The 21,441-nt window shown below is 39.6% G+C and overlaps 2 protein-coding genes and 1 pseudogene across 2 annotated transcripts; 2 read left to right on the forward strand and 1 right to left on the reverse strand.

Moving 5' to 3' along the window:
- The first annotated feature begins 3,845 nt into the window (after positions 1-3,845).
- On the forward strand, positions 3,846-6,465 carry LOC104423895 (bidirectional sugar transporter SWEET6b). The gene is made up of 6 exons (XM_010036332.3): positions 3,846-3,888; positions 4,637-4,673; positions 5,093-5,309; positions 5,802-5,963; positions 6,084-6,203; positions 6,316-6,465. The coding sequence occupies exons 1-6, from the start codon at positions 3,846-3,848 to the stop codon at positions 6,463-6,465; spliced, it is 729 nt and encodes a 242-aa protein (XP_010034634.2).
- A 2,205-nt stretch (positions 6,466-8,670) lies between these two features.
- Positions 8,671-19,018, forward strand: LOC104422597 (bidirectional sugar transporter SWEET4). Its single transcript, XM_039302957.1, has 7 exons — positions 8,671-8,795; positions 9,432-9,468; positions 9,605-9,821; positions 10,357-10,518; positions 10,644-10,727; positions 10,913-11,019; positions 18,886-19,018. Exons 1-7 carry the CDS (start codon positions 8,753-8,755, stop codon positions 19,016-19,018), a joined length of 783 nt encoding a protein of 260 aa, XP_039158891.1. The 5' UTR covers positions 8,671-8,752.
- A 1,230-nt stretch (positions 19,019-20,248) lies between these two features.
- On the reverse strand, positions 20,249-21,073 carry LOC120288799 (annotated as a pseudogene).
- Between the last annotated feature and the right edge of the window lie 368 nt (positions 21,074-21,441).

The raw sequence follows: 21,441 nt of genomic DNA on the forward strand, positions 1-21,441 counted from the left end.
CAACACACCAGCATAAAACATAGATCCGTGACGAGGACCATATACACCACACAAAAAAGAGGACTTCGTAAATGGCGGCAAATCATCATCTTCTTTTCTAATCAAATCAATCGAACTACTTCAATAAAATAACATCTCAGCTCATCCACTTAAGCCAAGAAATAAACAGAAAATGCAAAGGATATAAAGAAAAATCACTCCTCTCTCTCTTCCGCCACAAATCCCTTGTGGTTGTCGCCGGAACCTTGAAAGTCAGCGCCACCCTTGCATATCCAGCCTCGCAGGCCTTTTTTGCTTCAAAATGGTTGACGACGTACCCAAGCCAAAATCGCGACCCGATCCAATCAGCGGTTTCTGGAGCCAGAGATGGAAACGCGACGAGGACGATGGCCAAGAAGGAGGAGGGGAGGGCTTGAGGTGAGTGAGGGATAGAGAAATGGCCTCGAGGGAGGAAGAGAGAATGGAAGCCTTGTGTATGATGGAAATCCCTCCACGCCCTGGTCGTCCGAGGTTTCTCCCACAAAAGGTAAGAATCGCCATACTACTCCTGTTCACTTAAGGTTGAAACCTGTGAAGTGTGGAGGCAGTCCCAAGAGATCAGCTCGAGCGCGAGTGGGAGAGAGGAGTGAGCTGACGAATCGTAGCCGCTGATGAGACTCCGGAGGTGATGGCAGAGGCAAAGGGCGCTCAGGATCCAGCAGCTGTGACCCAGCGGGGGTCTTCGAGGAGGCGACGTGCCAGAGACAGATCTGACCAGCACCTGCGACCGACGAGAGGGCTTTGGGGAAAGGGTAGGGGCATGGCGAGGCGGAGGTGGAGGTGGACGCAGTCGGGCGTGCCGGAGAAGGAGAGAGAAGGTATCTACGTTTTCTCTTCTCAACTCGAGGAAGGAGAAGGCAAAAAGCGCTTGAAAATTGAAACGAAGAGAGAGGTTTTTGAGCGGCAACAGCATTAATTAATGCTTCTCTCTGCTTCTGCTGAGTCTCTTTTCAGCCGCAGCAGGGGAGAGAGAAAAAGAACCTTTGACTTCTCTATTTTCCAGCTGGTATAAGTCCAAGGACACGTGTCGACCTGTTAGTGGAGCCACCTAGAATTGCGCGCGCCATGTAGGACGGTGATGTGGTGATTGACAACCACTGAATATTTTCTCGCATTGATTGATATCCGACTCGACCGATTAATTACGTCCAACAACATACATTGAACTCCACATCAGCAGGCCAGCTTCCTCGAATCACCACTGTCATAAATGGATGAAGACCAGATTTACTTATTGACAACCTAGGATCTTAGCTTTATCCTTTGTCGAGATTCCCAATTTTGGAAGACCTTTTGGTTTCATCACCTTGGCGTGCGTCGGCAGAGGCGGAGAGATGATGCACGAAAATCTTTGGCTGGTGCAAATGGACTCGAACTTGTCCTGACGAAAAAAATTTACTTTTGAATTTAGTACCCACTCCATATATACACAAATAAATTTTATATTCTTATTATTTATTATTTTGTTGAAATCTATTATTATGACCAGACTCCTATAATTCACCGAAAGAATTAAAGCGGTTAAGTAAATGCATGCCATTTATCCACTTATTCAAATCACGTTAACCATACACAATTCTTGGCTCCGCTTATATCCACTGATTCACGCCATTAATCCACTTACCACCATTTTTTTGAGCTGGGATGTGTTGCTCTCGACCTTTTTCTTTGCGCTGTCTTTTTGTAAACTTTTAAATTTCAGTTTGCTATATTAAAAACCTTATGGATTCATGTGCTGTTCCATTTGATTGTTCACATTCACGCGTAGAAAACAAATGAAAGTGGGTAAAAGATATTAAAAAAAAAAAAAAAACTTGGTACTTTGCGTATTATAAAAAAAAAAAAGGTTGATAATTTCATGAGAAAATTAAGTGTCTATTAGTTTTTCTCATTAGTATCTTTTTTTACACTTACCAACTCTATCAGGCTATTTAAATTCGAGTCAAGTAAAAAATCGAACAATTAACTTAGATAACTCATATACAAGATATTTGGGTTTTTTCTATTGCTTCTCGGTATACAAACAAGTGAAAACAATTTGAATCCTTATTTTTCTTCTTTCCCCTAACAATCGAGTCGATTGAAGACATTTGACGATCTCGATTGATCGATCAAGTCATCTCACGTTAGCTGTGCACCTTGTTTAAATAACTCGGGAATCATGCTTACTAGTGCCGTCTGTTATATCGCGTTTATCATCATCTTCATCATCATCGCAAGCTCGAAAGGAGTGGCACGAACCCGTAATTAAGTGGAAGGGCAGGGGTAGATGGTTCGGCGGGGCCCCAACCTAACCGCGTCGCTTTCCTCGCGAACACTCAACTGGATGGGGTGCGTGTTCTGAGATGCGCTCAGCTCACGTAGTTTTCGCCTTGCGGGGCACGTGAGGGAAAAATAAAACATTAAATTTCTCTTTTACCTCTTTCTTTTTTTTTTTCCTTAAAATAAAAAAAAAAATCACGGGAATCTCATTAGAGATGAAGAGCCCATATTGTAATTGGCTAAAGGGCGTTTATGCTTCGTTGTTTGTTTCGTGATAATAAGATGATTTGAAAAAAATATTTTATTGAAAATGATTGTTTGTGAATGAAAATATTTTCAGTGTAAATCAAAATGTTTAGATATAAATTACCATTAATAATGACAATGTTTTTCGTCGATTAATTATTTGAAGAAATATTACTGATCATTTTTAGGAAAATATTTTTCAAATTCTTTATTTTTCACGAAACAAATGGAGCCTTAGTTATAATCGATTCACTAGTATTGTGCCTAAGTGAAAGTGATATTTTTGCCCGAACCCAATCCGAGATGTTGACTCTTGTAGACTTAGTGCGAGGCCCACATGCATATTTATAACCTTTCTTCATATTGCATGTACCTTTAATATCAGAGTGCATAATTCAAACAAACCTTTTTTACTATATATTCGCATCCCTCACAATTAGGATGACAAGTTAGATATTTGCTAAAAAGCAAGCAACTAATATCATGACGCGGGACACATTAAAAAACAAAAATGTTATACAGCTCAGGGTCCAAATATCAACCTAATTCTCGAGAATCACCCCCTTATGTATTATAATTGATTGATCCCATAATCTATACCCTTCTAAGCTCCTACACCCAGTAAGGTTTGAGCCAAAACTTGGGCGGGCAATTCAGATTGGGTATCCTAAGACAAAATCTGAATATACTTTTGATATATTCACTCAATAATTTGGATTAGCAGATTTAGATATGGATAAAATTATCGAGTGAATGTAGCAAAAGATAAGAGCTCATGTTTTATTTGGGAATCGTAATTTTCTTTCCACAGCAATAGTCAGTAGTTCGAATAAATATCCCTTCTAAATCGATGCTTAAAAAAAGAAGAAGAAGAAAAAGAGCATATTAGGATTTGATTAGCGTGACGTGTACAGTAATTAAGCAGTAAGCGAAGCTCAACACAAAAACTGTTTTACTTGAATGACTTTTTATTTCGGCACTAATCGTGTTTTAATGATTTCTTTTTTCATTTTATGCGTGTTTAATTATTTTGCAGCGTGGATAATGAAGGAAGGGGATGATGAGATATTTTTCTGGATGAGGCAGGGACCTTTTTTTTTTCGTTCCGTCGGATTTCCGCACTCCCAACAGAAAACTCCGTCTCTCTCTCCCTTGTATATATACATGCAGTCACGCTGCACTGCACGCAAGCTTGCACCGATTATCAGACTCATCGCCAGAATCTCAAACGCCGACGCGCTTCTCTCTCATCACTCTCTCTCTCTCTCTCTAGCTTGTTCGCTCGCTCGCTCGTGAAGATGGTGACGACTGAGGCAGCCCGCAACGTGGTTGGCATCATCGGTAATTGCATCTTGTTTCGCCAATTGTCGGCTTTTCTTTTTAAGGTTTTGCGATCGATGAGATTGGCGACGGCAGTGCGAGATCGCGTTCTTCTTTCGTCTCGCCGTTAGACGTTTAGGGCTACGGCGATCGTTCCCGCTGCTTTCGTGCTGTCGTCTTTGGCCGTTCTGAAAGAGAACGCGATAAAGCTCGCGCGGTAGCTAGCTAGCTAGCTAAGCTTGCTTCCGAAATAGTCGCCGTACGCGGTCTTGAATAAAAGGCGAAACGCCATTAATGCTTGATCGGAAATAGCAATGCGATGGTCTGCTAGCTTCGTGTTAGTTCGTTTATCTATTTTCTCTATTTATTTTGTGTTAGTTCGTTTATCTATTTTATCTATTTATTTTGTGTTTGTTCGTTTATCTATTTTATCTATTTATTTTTTTGTGTGTGTTTATCCTGGATGTTTGTTTGGGGACTGGATTTCAAACAATGAGTCGTCATGCATTCTGTTATTTTCTGCTTCCCGATAAAGATGAAGCGCAGAATTGGTGGCGCGATAATAGAAGAAACGTTAACATCTTCAAGCGGATCAGATAGATCCATGTAGAAATTATGCTTTCTGAGTCCGGCTCTGCTTTAGGCGTGAAACGACCGGATTTTTGAAACGTCCGTCCGATCCATTTTGATTTTTCGTGATGGAATTCATGGATTTTCATTATTGATTATTCTTTTATTGACTTTTTTTCGTGGCTTTTTCATTGAATAGGAAATGTCATATCTTTTGGACTCTTCCTCTCACCATGGTAAAATTTCACTTACCTTGCCTTGATTTTTTTTTTTTTGCCATCCAGCTTAGTTGGTGGTAGCAATGCGAGTTGTGCCCCTAGGGTGAGCTTAATTAGATAAATAATCTTTAAAAGCAATTGGATTTATTACATATATTCATCTTGATAAAAAAGAAAGAGAAAAGAAAACTTATCTTAAGTGAATGTTATTGAAGGATCATCCGGCTTGATGATAATGTACTGTCGGCACGTTCAATGATTCTGGACAAAGCTTCTACACTTATATCAAGTGACCTAAAATCGTTGTAGCTTTGGGACTACTATAATATACTTAAATTGAATTTGCTGGAGAATCCAGTATTGGATTTTTTTAGAGGTTAAGTAATGCATGTCGTTCTCTTAATTACTAAGGTTACTAAATCTGTTTTGCTTTGCAGCCCGACATTTTATAGAATCATAAAGAATAAGTCGGTGGAGGAATTTAAGGCGTATCCTTACCTTGCTACGGTGTTGAACTGCATCTTTTGGGTTATCTACGGTTTGCCATTTGTCCGTCCTGACAGCATCCTTGTCGTCACCATCAATGGGGTCGGACTTGTGATAGAGCTTATCTACATTTGCATTTTCTTTTCCTATGCTCCAAATAAGGGAAGGGTATGTGCCAGTTTTGTCTGAATTTTTTGAGATTTACTTTCAAGTTGTCTTCCCTACAGCTTTTCTATAGACACTATGTCTTCTGAGACTAGAATAAACCCATAAAAGTTCCGTTTATGCATTTCACGTTTTCTACAATAATTAGATACATCCTGTCACTAATTCAAATTTGTTCACTCAGGACATTATTGGCATACAGTAATCATAGATGCACTATAGTTAATCTTGTTCTTTTATTTCCCCCTTAATTTGGTATTTATTTAGTTTGCTGCTTTTATAAAGTTTTTCTAGTCAAACATTTGTGATTATGTTGTGTCCTATCTATGTAACACTCATCCAACAATTTGGAATGTATCACATATCTTAAATTTCGTTCAATGTACCTTAAGTCAAGGCACCTTATTTTTATATACTTTTTCTAGAAATGTAATGATGGCAGTATTTATCACATGCTAAATGTTCACTTTTTATTTTTTTATTTTTCTTTTTTAGAAGAAGGTTGTCTATTGGCTTTGCGTGGAAATTGTCTTCGTTGCTGCAGTGTCACTGGTGTTCCTGCTGGTTTTTCATGATCACAAGAGAAGAATCCTCGTCTTTGGAATTATCTGCGACATGTGTAACATCATAATGTACATCTCACCTCTTACCATCATGGTACATACACATCCATGTCCCTTCCCACGTGATAAACTAAAACTTAGCTTATTAGTTTTGGCCAATGCTAACCCTTTCATTGTTCTGTTTTTGCCTCTTTTTTATCTTTGGCTACTGCAGAAAAAAGTGATCACCACAAAGAGTGTAGAGTACATGCCCTTCTATCTCTCGCTAGCCAACTTTCTCAATGGCTGTGTATGGACTGCGTATGCCCTCATCAAGCTCGACATCTTCATTCTGGTATATTAAAACAAAGTTTGAACGAATTTCAACTTTTTACTTTTGAAGTCAAGAAGCATGAGAATATAAAGAAACCAGCAAATATATGAATAACCTGGCAACAACCCTGCAGATCAGCAATGGCCTTGGGGCGATATCTGGCGCGGTGCAACTCATACTTTACGGTTGCTACTATAGGTCCGCGCCAAGAGATGAGAAGGTCATTGAACCGAAGGCTTCTCAAATCCAGCTCTCTGTTTCTGATGGACCGGACAGAGTGTAATTGAGGAACACTACCCCAACTCCACAATATCCTCGACTGCTACTCTCTCTCTAAGAATCTGGGCACTTCTCTGATGTTTATAGCTGCTTCCTGTTTTTCTACTAGCCGATGAAAAAGAACTTGTCGTAGTAGATGTTTAAGGTTTTCGACCTTTTCTGGAATCTTGCTAGGTTCGTAGCTTCTTAGGCGTTCCTCTTTTTCTAACTCAAAAAGTGAACGAGACTCCTGTTCGCATTTTGCTTTATAATGCTGTACGATCTGTAGGTGGTTTTTCAACCGGAGAAGGTAACGATGGGTTGGCCTAACACGTTTCTTTCCAAGTTGCGCATGTTATTCTCATGTTCCCGAGTCTGAATGTGTGTATTCTTTCAACGCAACCTCATTATGGACTTGGGTTAGAATAAGGGAAATCTAATGACGCGACAAGGCCCATCTCTTGCTGAGCCGCTCAGTCCAACAGAAATCATTCTCCTAGCCCAACATGGTCCGTCCATTGTCATCGACTCCAACTCTTACTCGTCTTCGAGTTTAAGCCTATTTCTCTCAGCTAATCGGGCAAATTTGGGATATGAAACAACAAACAAATAAAAAGAGTTACTGGTAACAATTTTTTTTAAAATTGAACGGAAACGCAAGAAGCCATGGAAAAGTAGAAGAGAGCCGAAAATTGATCGCCTCTTCGAGGCCTCCTCAATCCCCATAACTGATCCCCCTCTTAGCAAAAAGAAAATTCCATCCCTAAACACTTGTCGATGCTCTTTATTTTTCCAGCATGAGGCTCTGATGCAGGGGAAGAAGGAACGAGTTCAACTTTTGAGTTTCACGGTTCATGTATTTTGGCATTTTGTATGAACTCAGATGATCGAACCACTGAATTCATACTCCATTGTGCCTGGTTTCTGAAAAGAATGTTGACGATAAAAACAACAAAATTTAAAATCTTTCCCTAGAAATCATTTGGTTTGGGTTCTTTGAGATTGATTAAACTCCAATCCCACCAACGTAGTCCTAGCAGATTATAAGAAGAGCTCAAAAATTCATGACAGCTTATCAATGCCGGCCTAAGCAAAGTACCTCAGTTTTCGTCTGCATGTCAAATCACTCGCTTGGTTCAGGTAAAATCAACAGTCAGTCAGTCAACTGAGCAACAAACTGTGCACCCACACAAATAGAGGAGAAAATATGCATTGGCATTAAAGCGCCAAGTCATGGTACGTATTGCAAAGCATTATAATTTTTTTTTTTTAAATAGCTTACAAAATTTGAAGATGACGATTATGAGACATGCATGATGACCATTTTATTAACTTTTTTTTTTCTATTTCCGAGAATAGATTGGAAATAAAAATCCGTGGGGTAACGCAATTTTATTATTATATTTTCGGGACAAATTTTTAGCCCAAAAACAAAAACAAAAATAAGAACTCTTTTCATTGCTTGTCCTCGTTGCATGTCGATGTATGATTTCTACATTGACGCTGGCAATTCAATCAATTAAAGATGTTTTATCTCAAGAAAGAGTGGAGCACAATGAATAGAAAAAAAAAAAAAACATGGGAGGGAGATGTTTAAAGAGGCTTATCAAATGAGTTTCAATTCCGAGAACATAAATTTTGTGTCGTTATCAAACGTGCATTTCATCCAAATAAATACTGTAAAAATGATTGGCTTGTATTCACTTAAATTCATCCTCCATTTTATCCATGGTAGATAAGCACAATCACGAAGACATATCTAACCCTTCTATGCTCCTACACTCGGTAAGGTTTGACCCAGAATTCGGGCAAGCAAATCGAATTGGGATTTTAAAAGTCCAAGTACGGAATAGTGGATTTAAATTTGGATTTGAATGGGGATTAATTTACCAAACGAATGTAGCGAGAAAAAAAGTGTTTGCGTTTTGATTAGGAATCACATTTTTCTTTCGCGATAGTCGGCAGTTCCAATAAACATCCCTTCCAAATTGACGTTATGAAAAGAGTAATAATAAGAAAAATCACAGATAAGGATTTGATTAGCGTGACGTGTACACTCATTAAGCACAAAATCAAAGCTCAACACATAATTAACCTTCCGCGCTAACTGTGTTTTAAAGTGATTTCTTTCCGATTTTGCACTCCTACTGAAACTCCCTTTCCCTCTCTCCCTCTTCCCCGTCACCTCCCCCTCTTCCCTTCTCCTTTCTCTGATTTTCTCCCCATTCTCGCACCGCATTGCACGCAGCTTGCACCGAATCATCACCAGAATCTCTAGCTAGCAAAGAAAGCTGTGTTTGGCTTCGACAAAGATGGTGACGGCCGAAACAGCTAGGAACGTGGTTGGCATCATCGGTAATCGCTTCTTCATTTCCTTGATCTGTCGGCGTCCTTTTAGATTTCGCGATCGGTGAGCTCGGCGTGCGTAAATTTCCTGACGGTTCGTGATGGGATGATCGTCGTCGCCAGCCAGCGCGGGATTGTGTTCTTCTTTCGTTCTGTCGTTAGATGTTCGGGCTACAGCGCTCATATCCACTGCTTTTATCCTGTCGCTTTTTTTTAAACTGTTCTAAAGAGAATGCGATGAGCTTGCTCGGTGCCTAGCTAGCTAAGCTTGTTTCCGAAATTACCCGTCATGCATGGTGTCGGATAAGAGGCGAACGCCATAAATGCTTGATCGGAGAGAGCAACGCAATGGTGTCGCAAGCTTCGTTTTTTCCTTCTTTTTGTGCATGTTGATCCTGGATCGTTTGTTCGGGACTGCATTTTAATCCATCGTCGTCATCATGCATTCGATAAAGATGAAATGCAAAGTAAAATGAAGCTTTCCGAGTCCCACTCTTGCTTTAGGCATGAAACGACCAGATTTTGAGAACGCTGGGTACGATGTGTTGCGAGTTTTTTGTGATGGAATTCATGGATTTTCATCCCTGATGATTTCTCTGTTGAAGAGAGTTTATTGACTTTTGTCGTGGCTTTTTCACTAAACAGGGAATGTCATATCTTTTGGCCTCTTCCTCTCGCCATGGTAAACTTTTAGCTCAACCTCTCATTATAATTATCATTATTCTTTTTAACATGTAATACGATGCCATCCCGCTTAGTTTGCAATGTAAAATAGATTGTTTTATGACTAAGGTTATTATATCTGCTATGCTTTGCAGCCCGACATTTTACAGAATCGTAAAGAACAAGTCAGTGGAGGAATTTAAAGTGGATCCTTACCTTGCTACCGTGTTGAACTGCATCTTCTGGGTTTTGTATGGCTTGCCCTTTGTTCGTCCGGACAGCATCCTCATCGCCACCATCAACGGCGTTGGGCTTGTGCTAGAGCTCATTTACATATGCATTTTCTTTTTCTATGCTCCAAACAAGGAAAGGGTATGTACTTGAGCTTTATTCGTACATTTAATTTCTTTATATAGGTTCTTTGGCATTTATTTATTTTCGTTCAATTATGCATTTCAAGTTTCTACACATACGTTCTGTCAATAAATTCAAATTTATTCACGTACAACATTGTTGGCATACAATAATCATAGATGCCTTATACTTATCTTATTTTATTCTTTGTTTTTCTTGAATTTGGCATTTATTTGGTTCGCTGCTCTGATAAAGTTCTTCTAGTCAAACATCGGTGACTACATTCTATCCTATCTATGTAACACTCGTCTAAAAATCTAGAATGTGTAACATATCTTAGTTTTTGGTCAACAAACCTTAAGTCAAGGCACCTTAGTTTTATATACGGTTTTCTAGCCACTCCAATGTCCAAATTTTGCATTGTACAAACTCTCATTCTGTTCTTGGGACTTTGACAAATTTCATAACATTAGGGTTGTAAGTGGTATTTATTATATGGTAATGCTCACTTCTAACATTTTTTGTGTGTGTGCGCGCTCGCGTGCGCGTGCAGAAGAAAGTGATTTATTGGCTTTGCGGGGAAGTCATCTTTATTGCTGCAGTATCACTGGCGATCTTGCTAGTTTTTCATGACCACAAGAGAAGAATCCTTGCCTTTGGAATTATCTGTGATGTGTTCAACATCATAATGTATAGCTCACCTCTTACTATCATGGTACGTACACATCCACATCCACATCCCTTCCCTGATTGTAAACCAAAACCTCAGTTTATTAGTCCCAGCAAAGGGTAACCTTTTCATTGTTATTGCCCCTCTTTCTTTACCTTTGTTTGCTGTAGAAAAAAGTGATCACCACAAAGAGTGTGGAGTACATGCCCTTCTATCTCTCACTAGCCAACTTTCTTAATGGCTGTGTGGACTGCGTATGCCCTCATCAAGCTCGACATTTTTGTTCTGGTAAATTGAAAGAAAACTTCGCTAAATTTCAACCTTTTTTACTTTCCAAGTCAAGAAACATGAGAATGTAAAGAAATCACACATACACGATTAACTTCGGGAAAACCCTACAGGTTAGCAATGGTCTTGAGCGTTATCTGGTGCGGTGCAGCTCATACTCTACGGTTGGTACTTTAGGTCCACACCGAGAGATGAGAAGGTCGTCGAATTGAAGGCTTCTCAAATCCAGCTCTCCGTTTCTGATGGACCGGACAGAGTGTAATCAAGGAACATTACCCCAACTACTTCTCTCTAATCCAGTTCTCCATTTCTGACGGACCGAACAAAGTGTAATCGAGGAACATTACCCCAATTTGCTGCTCTCTGTCTAAAAAATCTAGGCGCTTGTCTCATGTTTATAGCCGCTTCTCGTTTTTCTGCATTAAGCTAGGGCTGAGTTGAGGACAAAGAACTTGTTGCAGCACTGATTAGTTAGTTTTTTTTCACTCTTTTTGGAACCTAATAATGGTAACCTGTCGGGATTGCAGCTTCTTAGTCTTGTTCCAACTCAAAAGTGCACGAGTCGCATTTTTGGTTTTTAATGCTTGACAATCTGCAGGTAGTTTTTCAACAGGCGAAGGGAATGATGGGTTGGCATGACATGTTTCTTTGTTCTTTCCAAGTGGCGCATGTTATGCCCATGTTCCCGAGTCTCAATGTACGTATTCTTTCAACGCAACCATGATGGACTTGGGCCGGAATAGAGAAATCTAATCATGCGACAAGGCCCATCTCGGGCTGAGTGTCTCAGCCCAACAGAAATCATTCTCCTAGCCCAACACGACCTATCCATTCTCGTCAACTCAACTCTACTCGTCTTCGAGTTCGAGCTTTCTTTTCCTGAGTTAACTGGGCAAATTTGGGATGTGAAACAGAAACACAAGGAACCTTAAACCTCGAAAAAGTAAAAGAGGCCAAGCAACACGGCCTAAGCCCTTGGCTTGTGGTTGCCAAGGCCATGCGGCACGAGGGCCATGGCTGGTTACAAGCCTCTGTGACCGGGTATTGAACCCCGACAAACTTTGTAGGTTATAGCTCGATCTGGCCTTGAGTTGACAGAGCCGCCGCTGGCCTCACATATGAGGTCCGCCACGGCCCCCAAAGGAGCAACGGCAAAGCGCACGGTGGCGAGGGAGAGGGGATACGTGGTGGTGAGTGTTGAACTAAGCAAGCCTCTCGGGTGAGGAGAGAGAGAGAGAGAACTTGGAACCCATTGTAAAAGGTGAAGATAACAATTACCTGCTTAATTATTCTGCAAAGACAAATCACGGGAAAGTATGGTGACATCTAAGTCTTGAAGATTAACAAAATTACAAGGGCTCAAACTATTAAATTGAGGTTCAAATTTGGAGAGGGTAAAAAAAGACACCTTTCTAAAGTTCGGGTGGGGTGAAATTTTCCAATTCATTTTGGACGAGACCAAGGTCATAAAATGGAGCACAAGAAAGCCATAAACATTCCCAATAGAAGCGAAAATTGAAAGGATATTTTAAAATCAAAAGGTCAGCATCACATAAACAAAGTCATAAATATTCCATTGCATTACACGTAACTTGTATGAAGGAATCATGAAATATTAATGACAAGGGAGTTGATTGAGTGAGGAGAGTCATACCCACACTACATGAAGGAATCATGAAATATTTTTAACAAGGGAGTTGGTCCAGCATACCCACACTGCATGTAGGAATCATGAAATTTTTTTAACAAGGGAGTTGGTCCAGCATACCCACACTACATGTAGGAATCATGAAATATTTTTGATTGGTTGGGCATTAGAATTTGATAAAATTCAGCAGACCCCACATCAAAAGACGCCCTTAATTTCTCCTTTCTAATGTGAAAGAGAGTGTCAAGCCAGGAACCTTTTGCCACTTTGAGACATTTAGGGAGGATCACTTGAAACTTTGAAACAACAATCAATTTATAATCTTGCATTAGTGGTATCGAATTTCTAGGGCCACAGTGCTTTGGAGAAACATAAAACTCTTAATAACTACCTCAAACGTCAAGTAAGGGCCTATTTGTTTTTACTCCAAATAGAGTTTGATTCTATTTTTATGTTTCTTGGAATGAAAAAAGAACATAAATCCGTTTGGTAAAATTTTTATTCCTGAGAAGAATTTTTTTTATTTTATTTCCGGGAATAGATTTAGAATGGAATTAAGAAGTAGAAAAAGTAACTTCTTATTTCGGGAATAATTCTAGAATCAGTTCATATTTTTTTCCTTATATTTTCTTTTCTTTTCTCTTCTTCTCTTCCCTTTCTTCTCCTTCTTCTTCCCCTTAGCCAGCGACCTCGCCGGAGTGTTGTCCACCCAAGCCTTGCCGGAGCGTTGCCAACCTGAGCCTCGTTGTGGTTGGGTGAGGCTCGCCCTCGCCTTGACTGGGTGAGCGGTTCGGTGAGACCAAGCCTTGCTGATGGTTGGGTAAGCTTGGCTTCACCGGATCCACATGAGGTTGACCTTGCCTAGCCAAGGCAAGGACCAGCCTCGCACAGTCACAGCGAGGCCGACCTTGCGCTACCTAGGTAAGGTCGAGCCTTGCCCAGATCTAGCGAGGTCGAGGTTTGCCTGGGCCTGGCAAGCTCACTGGACCTCACCCAATCGGTCGTTGGCCACTGTGGCCGACGACCAGCTCAAAGAAGGAGGAAGAAGAGAAAAAGAAAAAGAGAAAAATATAATAAAGTATTAAAAAATTAAAAAAACCAAAAGAATTTAAGAATCTTATAAAACGCATTTTTATTTGTGGAATAGAAATATTGGACAGTTACCCAGACTAGATGCGTCATTTTGCTCGAAATTGTTCTCGGGAATAAAATAAAAAAAACCATTTTGATTGTTCTTCAGAGCAAAATGGTTACCAAATGTGAATAAAAATATTTTCAATATCAATCAAAATGTTTATATATAAATTATCATTAACATTTTTCATTGATTAGTTATTTGAAGAAATATTATTAATCATTTTTAGGAAAATGTTTTTCAAATTCTTTATTTTTCGCGAAATAAATGGAGCTTTAGTTATAATCAATTCACTAGTATTGTGCCTAAGGGAAAGTGACATGATACTTTTGCCTGAACCCAATCCAAGATGTTGACTCCTATAGACTTAGTGCGACGCCCACGTGCATTCTTCGTATAACTTTCTTAGTATTGCGTGTACCTTTAATATCCAAGTGCATAATTCAAACAAACTTTTTTTACTATATATTCGCATCCCTCACCATTGGGATGAGAAGTTAGATATTTGCTAAAAATCAGGCAACTAATATCATGACAGTGGGATACGTTAAAAAACAAAAAGCTTATACAGCTCAGGGTCCAAATATCAACCTAATTCTCAAGAATTGCACCCTTATGCATTACGCATTATGCATTATAATTGATTGATCCTGTCATCTCTATAACCCTTCTAAGCTCCTACACCCGGTAAGGTTCGAGCCAAAACTTGGGCAAGCGATTCAGATTGGGTATCCTAAGAAAAAATCTGAATATAGATTTAGGTATTGATAAAATTATCGAGTGAATGTAGCAAAAGATAAGAGCTCCCGCTTTCATTAGGAATCATAATTTTCTTTTTGCAGCAATAGTCAATAGTTCGGATAAATATCCCCTCTAAATTGATGCTAAAAAAGAAGGAGGAGGAGAAAAATAGCATATTAGGATTTGATTAGCGTGACGTGTACACTTATTAAGCAGTAAGCGAAGCTCAACACAAAAACTGATTTAATTGAATGATTTTTTTTTTCCGGCACCAATCGTGTTTTTAATGATTCTTTTGTTTTTCTGGATGAGGCGGTGAGTAGGTTACAAGCGCGGATTGCATTTTCTTTAGCTCCGTCGGATTTCCGTACTCCCAACGGAAAACTCCGGCCCTCTCTCTCTCTCTCTCGCCCTTGTATGTATATATATACATGCAGTCACGCTGCACTGCACGCAGCTCGCACCGATCATCGCCAGTATCTCAAACACCGAGGCGCTTCTCTCTCATCATTCTCTCTCCCTCTCTCTAGCTCGTTCGCTCGCTCGCTCGCTCGCGAAGATGGTGACAGCCGAGGCAGCCCACAACGTGGTCGGCATCATCGGTAATTGCATCTCGTTTCGCCTACTGTCGGCTTTTCTTCGTAAGGTTTTGCAATCAATGAGATCGGGGACGGCGGTGCGAGACCGCATTCTTCTTCCGTGCCGCCCTTAGATGTTTAAGGCCACGGCGATCGTTCCCGCTGCTTTTTTGCTGTCGTCTTTGGTTGTTCTGAAAGAGAATGCGGTAAAGCTCGCGCGGTAGCTAGCCAGCTGGCTAAGCTTCTTTTCGAAATAGTCGTCGTATAGTGGTGTTGGATAAGAGGCGCAACGCCTTTAATGCTTGACCGGATTTTTGAAACGTCCGCCCGATCCATTTCGATTTTTCATGATGGAATTCATGGATTTTCATTGCCGATTATTCTTTCTTGAAGAGAGTTTATTGACTTTTTCTTAGCTTTTTCATTGAATAAAAAATGTCATATCTTTTGGACTCTTCCTCTCAGCATGGTAAACTTTAACTTACCTTCTTGTCATTGCCTTGATTTTTTATTTTTTTGGGACATGCAACACTATGCCATCCAGCTTAGTTGTTGAATTCCAAGGACTCAAACTATTATAACGGGGTTAAAATTTAGAGAGGGTTAAAAAAAGCACCTTTCTAAAGATCTGGTGGGGTGAAATTTTCTAATATATTTTGGATGAGACCTGGGTCATAAAATAGAGAACAAGAAAGCCATAAGCATCCCCAATGAAAGTGAAAATTTAAAGAATATTTTAAAATCAATAGGTCACCAGCACATAAACAAAGTCATAAACATTCCACTGCATTACACGTAGCTTGCATGAAGGAATGATGAAATATTTTTAACAAGGGAGTTTGATGAGCGAGGAGAGTCATACCCTCACTATATGAAAGAATCATGAAATATTTTTAACAAGGGAGTTGGTCCAGCATACTCACACTACATGTAGGAATCATGAAATATTTTTGACTGGTTGGGCATTAGAATTTGATAAAATTCGGCAAACCCCACATCAAAAGACGCCCTTAATTTCTTCTTTCTAATGTGAAAAGTTAGTTTCAAGCCAGGAACCTTGTGCCACTTTGAGGCATTTGGGGAGGATCACTTGAAAATTTGAGACAATGATCAATTTTAATCTTGCATTAGCCGTATCGAATTTCTGGGGCCACACTGCTTTGGAGAGACATAAAACTCTTAATAACTACCTCAAACATCAAGTAAAGATCTCAGGTCCTCCCTGCTGCAGACAAGAAACACGAATCCTTTTGCCCTCTGGTTATGTTGGTGGTTCATGGGTGATGAAATTTATTCTTTATATGCAAACTTTATCATGCAGCTCGACATAATTCTTCATGCATGGCATTTATCCATGTTAAGGATAAACTATCACCACCGAAATGTCTATATGGCATTTATTTATATGTATTAGGCCCTTCCAATGCAAATAGATTATTGCATAGACTGAAAAGCAAAATAAATATAGAAATCTTAGTAATTGAGAGTACTATACATAATGCATTACTTAACCTAGAAAAACATCTAATACAGGATTCTCTCTGGCAAATTCAATTTGAGTATGCTATAGGAGTTCCAAAGCTACAATAATTTTGTGTCATCTTTTATAATCGTAGAATTATGCCCTAACTTTGTCACGAGTCATTTAACTTGTTGATGTGACATAATTGTTGACAACCGAATTTTTGTCGACGTTTTAAATATCCATTTACTTTGCAAAAATATAAAAAAATAAAAATAAAAACCCATGTTTAAGCCCAAGAAAGAAAAGAAAACAGGGCCCAACCCTCGTCATATTCTCTTCCGTTTGCGCAGACTCGCGTCTGAGAGAGAGAGGGAAGACAACGGTGACGTGGGTGACCGAGCACAAGAGGCGTCCGTGAGCGAGGGTGAGGAGCGACGAGCAAGTGACATGAGCGAGCGTGCCCAAAATAGTTGAGAAGCGAGGAATGCGTGAGAGGTGATAAAAGAAGTGCTCGACCAAGAGGAAGAGGAGGGGGCTGCGGGACTTGGGCTATGGAGAGAACCAGGAGGTCAGAAAACCAGAGAACCTTGAGGAAAGGGAAGAAGAAGAAAAGAAAAGAGAAGAAGAAGTAGAGGGTTTTCGTTAGAGGAGGCGTTGGCCATTTTGAGCGGCAGGGCTTCGGCTAGAGAGAAAAGAGGGAGGCTGGGGGCTGGCCATCTTTGCTAGCTCGAGTGAAACTAGAGGAGAGAGTTGGAGAAGGTTTGCCATCATCCAATGACACAGCAGCTGATAAAACTCGATCGACAAGCTCCTCCCTCGAAGCTCCTACTCCTCGCCCCCATTGAGTAGGGCGTAAATGGTTTGGTTCGGTGCTGATAAGGAAATTTATTGAACCGAATCGAAATTCGATCCAAACCAAATCGAAATCTCGGTATAGTTCGATTTTTACTTTTGTCTTTGTTTTTTTTTTCTTCATACACTCCTTTCTATAAGTTTCATTTTTTTAAAATCGATTTTAATTAATTAATTTTTTTTCTTTTTCTTCATTGGTTGGTAGCTAGCCATGGTGGTGGCCAGCATGTTGTTCTCAAGAGATTCCCGAGTCCTTCTCCCAGCTGAAGAATCCAACCCTTTTGCATATCCTCAGGAACAAGCTTAGAGGTGAGATTCTTGAGTAAATTGTTGATTTGCCCGAGCTATAGAACAAGCTTAATAGGGCTTGCTTACTAGTGATCTTTCATTAATCCCAACGTACGTTTTTATCACCATTGTTCGATATGCTTTTTGTTCTTTTGAGTCTTGTTCAGTGCTTCTATGTTGTTTGCTTAGTGACTGCAGGCGAAGTCCTAAGCAAGAGTAGATGATGGTCGGTGTTGCCCGGGTGGTCTGGCGAAGCGCGTATGGTAGACGACGGCGAAATTTCATTCAATGTTTGGGTGACGCCATTCTTTTGTTGATTTTTAGTGCTAATGTTGAAGGTGGATGAGTTCACATACTGGGTCGGGCGGAGAGAGCTTTGGGCAGAGAGGGGTTGAGGAGAAGAGGGAATAAATCAAAAATAGAATAAGCCCAAATTTTTTTTGAAGATGGGCTGCCTTTTTGGGGTTGGTTGGTGGGCCAGTGCATCATGGGCCGACGAGAAAATTGGAGGCTGAGTGGTTTTTTTTTTTTTTTTTTAATTTTAAAAAATCTTCGTGGGCCTCTTTGGTTAATTTCGAGTGGGCCTTAGGGCCGGCCTTTTTTTGGTCCAACCTGGACATTTTGACTTAAGCAGCCAAAGCACGTTGAAATGGCAAGAACGTAGAAAGAGCCACATCTATTATTGAGCTCCGTCTCTTAGGAGTGCAGAGTAAACGCGGACTACCAACATCTAGGAGCATGTTCTCTTTCGGAAGTCCACACTTCCATCTTTGCAACATTAATTCTCTAGACCTATACCTTTTTGCCGTTAAAAAAAGAAGAGAGATTCGTGTTCTTAACCTGTGAAAACCCAAAATTAGGCTAGTGTTCAGGATACTATAATATCTATGTCGAGCACTGAAGCTCATTGTCTTCCATTCTGAAAGCTCATTGTCTTCCATTCTGTCTCGTGAGTTCTATAGTTCACTTGGTCTGGGCTTCTTTGAAGCTCATTGTCTTCCATTCTGAAAGCTCACTATCTTCCATTCTGTCTCGTGTGTTCTGTAGTTCACTTGGTCTGGGCTTCTCTTCCTGCGTTAGTTAGAGATCTTCATTCCATAGCTCAATTTTTCCAGACTAATGGCGACGGTCGGAATCAGAACGGTGGTTGGAATCCTAGGTAATAGAATTTCATTCCAAAATTTCTTTCTTGGAGAGTTTATTCACTATGTAATTTCTTTTTTTTTGAACAGGGAACATCCTATCATTTTGCCTCTTTCTCTCACCATGGTAAGTTAGTTCACCCTTTTTTATTATTTGTAACATGTAGAATTCGTAGGCTTTGCATCAAATGAACTTTCTTGATGTATATCCTGGAATATTCAACTCTACTATGTTTAATACTGATATTGATGAAGGGTCTGTGTTTGACGAATAGGATCACCAAAGGTTTTAAGCTCTTGCAAGTCATGAAGTCTGGTGTTCTCAAGCCTAACACGGTGATATACAACACTCTGCTTCATGCACTTTGCAAGAATGGCAAGGTTATTGCGTGCTTGAATCAAACATAGTCATTAGTACAGCAATGAAAGGAGATATAAGATTCACTGTCTCGTCTGTATTGTATTTTGTCGAGTTTTGACCAAATTAAAATATTTAGGACTAAATTGGCACAAACAAATAGATATAAGATTCTCTTAGTAATTTCCCCTATTTAGCACACAAAAATGATGCAAGTGCTGGGAGATCAATAATATAGCATTAAAATACCTATTGATGAATTTTGAAAGTAAAGGAAGATAGAGAATTATCAAAAGGTATTTTTCGTCACGCATATTGGACAAAACTAACGAATGTGTTGTTACTAGCTAGGCAAGTCATTCAGTAGCTCAACCTAAACTTGATTGAGAAAGAGCACGATTGGAAAGTGCTTTGATTCTCAATCCTAGGAGTTTGTGGTTGGTCCAATTCTTCAATTTCAATTTTGATGTGAGTGGCTTTTTTAATTTCTTGTTTTGAGAGTAAATTTATGCTCTTACGATTGAGAAATAACTTTAAAATTAAAAATTCTTACCTCTAGCTTCCCTACCGATGAGGAAATAGCTTAGCCAATCTATCATGAAAAGTAAAAAAGGGTAAAGTGACCTTGTACTGATTGTTTGCTAAGTTTTCTTCTTCAGCATGTAGAAAAGGAATAAATAAATCAATTAAATTTCGGAAGGCTTCATAAAGCGCTTCTTTAAGAATTAAACTTCTGTTTGTCCATATTTCGAGAAAAAAGTATCTCTTGTTTTTTATTTCCATTCCCATAAGAATGGATACTATGATTCACATTTCGAACAATCGTGGGATAAGTCATGCCGGTCAAGTCACATAAATTTGGTGTTAGATTTATTTAATTTGCACAATAGGTCTCTTTGCAATGAATCATAGGCAGTGACTACTTCTAATTTCCAATTCAATTAATGTTTACATCAAATTTCTCCTTGTTTTCCATCAAATGAAAGAAAAATTTGTGGCACCAGATAAATCCAGTAAACTAGAATACATGTTCAGCATGAACTATCTATAGATGCATGTGATGAAGACCAACCTTCAAAGTCAAACTGTGAACAGATTCCAGTTCCAGTGATCTTAAAGCAACACGTGCTTGCACTACAGATACCTTTGTCACTATACCAAGTACAATGCCAACTGTATCAACTGATCTAAACTTTCACAGAAACCACTACTAAGGAGATTAGAAACACTTCTCCTGCTCAAAAGTTTCCTAAGGTCCATCATCAGGAGGATGAAATTTATTATAAAAGCGGTGTTCCTCCATCACACTGCAGTTGGTCCAGCTTCTCGCCTCTCTGGTGTGGACCTAAAGTAGCAGCCGTAGAGTATGAGCTGCACTGCACTAGACAACGCCCCAAGCCCATTGCTAATCTGTAGGCCGATCCCAAGTTATGCGTTACTATTGGATCATATAGGTTTGTGCATGTGGTGGTTTTTTTCAATTCTTATGCCTCTAGACTTTGAAAGAAGAAGGGTTGAAACTAATTCAAATTATGTTTCACTTACCAAAATGAAGATATCGAGCTTGATGAGGGCGTATGCAGTCCATGTAGAAGCTTTTAGAAAGTTGGCTAGGGAGAGATAGAACGGCATGTACTCCACACTCTTTGTGGTGATCACTTTTTTCTGCAGTAGACAAAGATAAAGAAAGAGGCAAATCAATCTGATAAACTAAGTTTTTAGTTTAAAATGAGAGAAGGGTGTGGATTTGTACTTACCATGATTGTAAGAGGGGAGCTGTACATGATGATGTTGAAGAAATCGCAGATGATTCCAAATGCAAGAATTCTTCTCCTATGGTTGGGAAAAACTTGCAGGAAGGCTACTGACACCGTGGTGACGAAGACGACTTCGCCACAAAGCCAATAAATCACCTTCTTCTGCCAAAAAGAAACAATTAATCGTAATATTATTTCTATTTAGATAGCATGATATAAGTAGGATAGCTATCGGTAAGACAAATATCGAGCACATACCCTTTGCTGGTTTGGAGCAAAGTAATAGAAAATCCCTATGTAGATGAGTTGTAATGCAATCCCGATAGGGTTGATGGTGAGAACTAACATGCTATCGAGATGCACGAATGGCAAGCCATATATCGACCAAAAACTGCAATTCAATACCGTTGCAAGGTAGGGGTCCACCTCATATTCTCCCACTGACTTGTTCTTAAGGATTTTATAAAATGTCGGGCTACAAAACAAAATAAATAAATAAAGCTTAGTAATTGTGGTGTTGGTCGAGGAGAAATTTGATGTAGACATTAATTGGATTGGAAATTAGAAGTAGTTACTGAGATTCATTGCAAAGAGACCTATTGTGCAAATTAAATAAATCTAACACAAAATTTACGTGACTTGACCTGGCATGACTTATCCCACGATTGTTCGAAAATGTGAATCATAGTATCCATTCTTAGGGAATGGAAATGAAA

This window comes from Eucalyptus grandis, chromosome 10 (assembly GCF_016545825.1).
Source record: "Eucalyptus grandis isolate ANBG69807.140 chromosome 10, ASM1654582v1, whole genome shotgun sequence".
Classification (NCBI taxonomy): Eukaryota; Viridiplantae; Streptophyta; class Magnoliopsida; order Myrtales; family Myrtaceae; genus Eucalyptus; species Eucalyptus grandis.

Coding starts and splice junctions, on each gene's coding strand:
- LOC104423895 (XM_010036332.3), top strand. CDS start 3,846: ATGGTGACGACTGAGGCAGCCCGCAACGTGGTTGGCATCATCG. Junction 3,889..4,636: donor CAACGTGGTTGGCATCATCG/GTAATTGCATCT, acceptor TTCATTGAATAG/GAAATGTCATATCTTTTGGA. Junction 4,674..5,092: donor GGACTCTTCCTCTCACCATG/GTAAAATTTCAC, acceptor TTTGCTTTGCAG/CCCGACATTTTATAGAATCA.
- LOC104422597 (XM_039302957.1), top strand. CDS start 8,753: ATGGTGACGGCCGAAACAGCTAGGAACGTGGTTGGCATCATCG. Junction 8,796..9,431: donor GAACGTGGTTGGCATCATCG/GTAATCGCTTCT, acceptor TTCACTAAACAG/GGAATGTCATATCTTTTGGC. Junction 11,020..18,885: donor TCTGATGGACCGGACAGAGT/GTAATCAAGGAA, acceptor TTTGACGAATAG/GATCACCAAAGGTTTTAAGC.